The 5302-nt window shown below is 48.4% G+C and overlaps 1 protein-coding gene across 1 annotated transcript in view; it reads left to right on the top strand. All coding sequences in view use genetic code 11, as the record gives it.

Moving 5' to 3' along the window:
• Positions 1-5302, top strand: part of EGR_07379 (Serine/threonine-protein kinase par-1) — a gene marked incomplete at both ends in the record, with an annotated part of 8413 nt that overhangs the window by 2492 nt on the left and 619 nt on the right. Inside the window, 8 exons of the mRNA XM_024496628.1 lie at positions 382-782; positions 1470-1503; positions 1782-1838; positions 3173-3437; positions 3507-3826; positions 3894-3965; positions 4337-4805; positions 4906-5243. Coding sequence (XP_024348915.1) covers positions 382-782; positions 1470-1503; positions 1782-1838; positions 3173-3437; positions 3507-3826; positions 3894-3965; positions 4337-4805; positions 4906-5243 — 1956 coding nt within the window. The remainder of the gene's footprint in view (positions 1-381; positions 783-1469; positions 1504-1781; positions 1839-3172; positions 3438-3506; positions 3827-3893; positions 3966-4336; positions 4806-4905; positions 5244-5302) is intronic.

The raw sequence follows: 5302 nt of genomic DNA, 5'->3' as shown, positions 1-5302 counted from the left end.
GATGTCAATGCGTCTATTGGCGTCATATGCCTAGTTTTAACCAGAAGTGAATGCCTTTAGGCTATTTGCACTGAACACCTCTGAAGAATAGTGAATTTATTACCTAGGGCAAAGATCATTCAAGACTTTTTAGTTGTTTTTCCTTCTGGTGTTACGGTCATTTGTGCATGGGTATCCATGTGTTTATATCAGCATACTTTTAAACAGTTTACAACAGCAGCGTACTGACTGCCATAGTGACCTTTCTCCCATTCAGGGCCGAAATCAGTCGTCTGGAGAAGGAACGTCAGTGCTAATTGCAAATAATTCTTCTGGTTTTTCAAACAAATAATAGTCTAGAACTCTGGTTTGAAAGTTCCTCCCCCCTTGTCACTGCGCCAGGAACATTCCGTCTCTGGAGGTAATCCCAAAGACCTCTTCGGAGAGTTCAGGTGGCGGTGGGGGCGGAGGTAGAAAAGGAACCGCGGTGGGTCGGTTCACAGTGGAGCCGGCGACAGAGACGCCACGACGCCAGCCGGGCCTGAGGGCTCACCACCTGCAACAGCAGATGCCCACAGTGCCTCCAGGCTCTCATAATGCCTCCATTTCCTCTAACTACTCGGCTACTAGTTCTCTACCCGCTGCGCTCAAACGCGCCTTTGTCAACATGGGTCGATCGCTCACCGGTCAGGGTAGCTCTAGTACCACCGCCACCTCCACTGCTTCCAATACCTTCTCTGCCACCGCTGCTACTCCATCCAACGGACCGGAACAGCCCTCCGTCGAGGCTGGCGGTATGACCGGTGTGTTCTGCTTACGATTTTGAAATCGTAGCACTGTTACTTGATCACAAAACTTTTGGGTGTGTGTACATGCTTGGAATACGTATACACGTATTGAAACAGAGAGAAACCACCGCACGGGAATGTAATTTCATTCCGGGCAAGGCGATGTGGAAAACAATGCATTTTTGGTTCAGTTTGAGGTCGCAGGAGCTGTTGACGCACAGGGTGGGGCGGCAGTGATGACGACAGCAGCGATGACGATAGCAGTGATGGTGGCGGTGGTGCTTCCAGAAGCGACTTCATTTCCTTGTAGTTTTACTATAAATTTTGGAGGCTTATCAACTCCCACTTTCTGACTGGTTAACGCGCTCCTGCGCAAGTCAAATTGACTGCCTCCGGGTCAGTAGTGCGATGATTTTCCCAAATGAGGATGTTGATCAAATTTCGAGAAGGGATGCGGTTATGCTTTGGTTTGTATCGCCAGTTCAGATTCATAAATCAATTGTTCATATTTAGCCGCCAACAACCGCTTACGGATCAAGATTTATCACTTATGTATCAAATGGAGACAGGAACTACTCTGAAATCCATGAGAACTCGTGAAACAGACCTTTATAGCCCATTCTACACCCCAGAATGGTGCTACTATTCGTTCTGAGTTGACGAGAAAAGACGTTATATATTGTCTGTGTTTTTGCCTTTCAGTGAAACACTACAGACCGAAGGACCTTCAGCCCCGGTGAGTGTGCGCGATTGCTTAACTTGTTGTGCGCATTTCTCCATGCCAGACACACACACAGGTCTATAGGTATACGTATTCCATTAGTAAATAATTGCCAGAGGCGCACTTCTAAAGGGCGTTTCCTGGCTTTCTCCATCTCTCTCTCTCTCTTACTCTCATTCTATGAAACTATGTGCGTCACGCCTCAAGTGTTCTTGCACAAGTGAAGTTGAGAAGGCTAACAATCAAATATACAATACCTTAGGTTTAAGTTCTTTTGTCTTATCTACATGTAGGCGAATGTCACTGCCCGTGAACACTCGTTCGCATAGCAAACACCATCAGACTACCCCGTGAGCTCTCAAGGCCTCCTAACATTCCCTGCCCTTCCCCTTATTCACGTCTCTCCTCAACCCAAATAATGCAGACGCTGAGTGGCGTCCAGTGATGCTGAAAATCTGCTTCACACTCACTTATGTTGCCATTGTGCCTTTGTGAAGGTCCACTTTCACCGGGACCTGACCAAAAACCTATGGCAGGCATAATTTTGGCACTGATATCTCCTAGTTAGCCGCTTAGCTGGTTGGGTAGCTGATTCTACACTGGTGTGGGAATTTGCAACAGCTAGGTCACCCTGGAGTTGTTTGTTTGCATGTGTGCGTGTACATACATACAAGAGCCGTTTTGTCTGCCATTTAGTTTATTCTCTCATGCACCCTCTCACTGGCTGCTTAATCTGCACATAGAATCTGGAGCGGGCTGGTTCAAGTTATTTTTTATCAGCTCACTTTCCATGCCACTGCGCAAATATCAAATGGCTCAGGACCAGGCAAATTTGTTATGTCTGATCACATTAATACTCTGTTTAGAAATGTACATTTCTTGGAATTCGAAATCATCAAATTTTTGTTGTTCCAACTATTAACTAACCTTCTGGTTTCCTGTTAGATGACGAAATTCATTAATGACATCTTTCCGAGTCTCACTGGTAACCATAATAGCATTGGCGCTGAGTAGAGTATACGAATGTTGTCCTCATGTGTAGGTTTCCATTGTATAGGGAAATGGGTGGTTTCAGGAGTCAAATTTAAGCCAAATTTAGGTAACTTTTTCACAAATCCCTTCATTATATGGGGTTCATAAGATTCGAGATTTTAGGAGAAACGTATTGATTCTCGAGGAGAATGTATGAATCCCAACCCGCTTCCTAATAACGGCTTTCGTCAAACCCCGCTCATCTCCTCGTAAAACATTTAGGAAAAGCTGTTTTACCTCTTCGAAGCAGTACCACTTGTCATTTACAAGGTCAGTGGTTTGCTATTTTTCACCAAGGGGGGGGGGGGGAAATTATGGATAATAATTTCCACTTATTGGAAAAGGCGCATCCGACCTTTATGTCACGTGCAAATCTGCGCATACGTCATCAGTGCCATCCCAACCGCCCTTGAAAGCAATTGGCTGAGGGCGCAGCGTTTCGCCCCGGACACGCTCAGCATTCGCTTGTATGTGTTCGTCTCCATTGGAAATGAGCACGTCCTCTCCATTCTCTGTACGGCCATATGGCAAAAAAGGAGCAGGGAGAGCAATAACGCCAAAATACTGCTTCTGTTACCTAACCAGTGTCGCAATATAACATCAGTAAACGTATGACCAATCGAGATGAAGGGATAATTAATTTTATTTCCAGAGTCTCAGTAACACCAGCGCCCGTACCTTTGAGCTCGCGTCAAAAGCGCGGTGGCCAGAGTCGGGGACAACACAGTGCGAATGCAACCACCACCGCCGCCACTTCAGCATCGGTGGGTGCGATGGCTTCGGGCGTGCGTTCCGCTAAAACTGAGCTGCCAGGTATATCTGTCACCTCCCCTGGGCAGCAGCAGCAACATCATCGCCATCACCATCATCACAATGCCACCCCCACTGCTTCCCACTCTTCCTCCTCCTCCAATCGAGTAAGTACATCCCTCTCTCCTCTGAATTTTGTTTTCTTATCTCATTGGAATTTTCTATTCACATTTTAGGAGGAGGCTACAAGTGGAGATGCTTCAGCCTCGGCAGCTGTAGCAAAGGTGGCTGAGAATATTGTGGAAGACGTGGTGGAGAATGTACGAGAGGAGTTTAAGGAAGCCGGTGGCGGCGTGGGCAGCGCACAAGCGCGCGCCTCCGATGCAGTGGTGGTAGTGGTGGAAGGCAAGAACCTCGGCTCAGCTGCCAGCCAAATGGCTCTAAATCCTACCGCCGCCGCCGCTGCTGTCGCTGCCGCCAGTCTATCTACGGACAGCGGACATCATTCCACTAGCACGGAGCAACGTCGCTCTCATGATATACCTGGCTATAACTCGTAAGCCAACTGAATATTTGTTTTTCTTATCCTCTTTGGACTTCCTTCATCACTTCATTTTCTTCAGACCTCAGTCCTCAGCACATCAGAGTACATGGACGCGGAACTTCCTTCGGGCACTTGGAAGCTTCCTTCAAGGGTGAGTTCGTTGCATTTACAAATCCGTGGGGTGGGTTCTAAGCCACCCATATTAATTGCTAGCTAATTGAGTGGTAAACCTTCGTTGCTGAAACTCACACCTTTCCGACAGTAATGAGGCCAAAATCGCAGTAGACTAGGATGGCTATAAACTTCCATCAGTAATATCACCTCATTCGGTTACTATGGTAATAGGTGTATATGCACAATGGAAAAATGGGAATGAGACATTAATATATAATACTGTCTTTCCTCCTAACACTTATCTTCCGCCTTCCATTATCAACATCATCACCGTACTCATCCTGGTCTTTCTTTTCTCCGCATGCTCCTACTCGTACCCCTACCCGTTTTCAAACGTCGATGCTACAGGCCGTCGAAGCAAGCCTCGGCGCCAACACAATTGATAGGCGGAGGGAAGCGGCAGATCTATTCAAAGCCACGAGAGGTGCGCAATCCCTGGGGGGTACATGTTACCTCGACGAAGACAGCGTCGGAATTAATGAATGAGATGAAGCATGCGTTAAAGGCGGTGAGGGGCTGTCAGTGGGAGGCGGACTATCAGTGGATGTACCTGTTGCATTGTGGGTGGTCTGAGGTGCTCTCGGATAGCAGCAACACAGAAGGCAGTATGGAGATCGCAGAGGTGGGTTCAGAGACAGAGGCGAGGGCAGGTACGAGTACAGGGCTAGGCGAACTAGAGGGGACCAGGGGAGTGGCCTCCTCGTCAGTCTCCTCGGATATGCTGCAGTGGGAGATGGAAGTGTGCTCCATTCCACGTCTGCACCAACGCGCCGTTTGTCTCAAACGCATCCGCGGCTCTGCCATCCAATTTCAGAAGGTAGCCACACAGGTCATGGCCGCTCTACGGCCCTAATGGGATCCTCCCCCACTTCCTCTCTTTCCACCCCTTTTTTTTCCTCCTGCTGTCCCTCCGTCAGTCTGTGCCTCTAACCGAGCATCTCTTCTCCATGTCTCCCTTCACCTATCCACTTGCCTTTCCACTGTCCTCTTCAATTGCACCCACCCATCACTATCCCTTCATTGGAGCTCGCACACCCGACCACCATGGTGATAGTTGTGGCGGTGGTGGTGGTGGTGGTGGTGGTGGTGGGGTGGGATGCCATGTTGGGAGCTCTGATCGCAGCCCTCACTTTCCCTTGTACAAAAATAAACAATTTGAGGTGGGCGTTGCACAGTGTATCTCCACACGCGCCTGCGTTGCAGCAACGACGTCTGCTCTCGGACCAATACTACCCTATAAACTCCCCTCTACCTTGTCTCTACCTTACCTTACCTTAGCTTAGCTCACCTTCTCTCCCCTACACTCCTGTGCAA

Source organism: Echinococcus granulosus (genome assembly GCF_000524195.1).
Source record: "Echinococcus granulosus chromosome Unknown EG_S00076, whole genome shotgun sequence".
In the NCBI taxonomy this organism is placed as follows: Eukaryota; Metazoa; Platyhelminthes; class Cestoda; order Cyclophyllidea; family Taeniidae; genus Echinococcus; species Echinococcus granulosus.
Note: the sequence above shows the minus strand (reverse complement) of the source record. Positions and strands in the feature narration are given on the sequence as shown.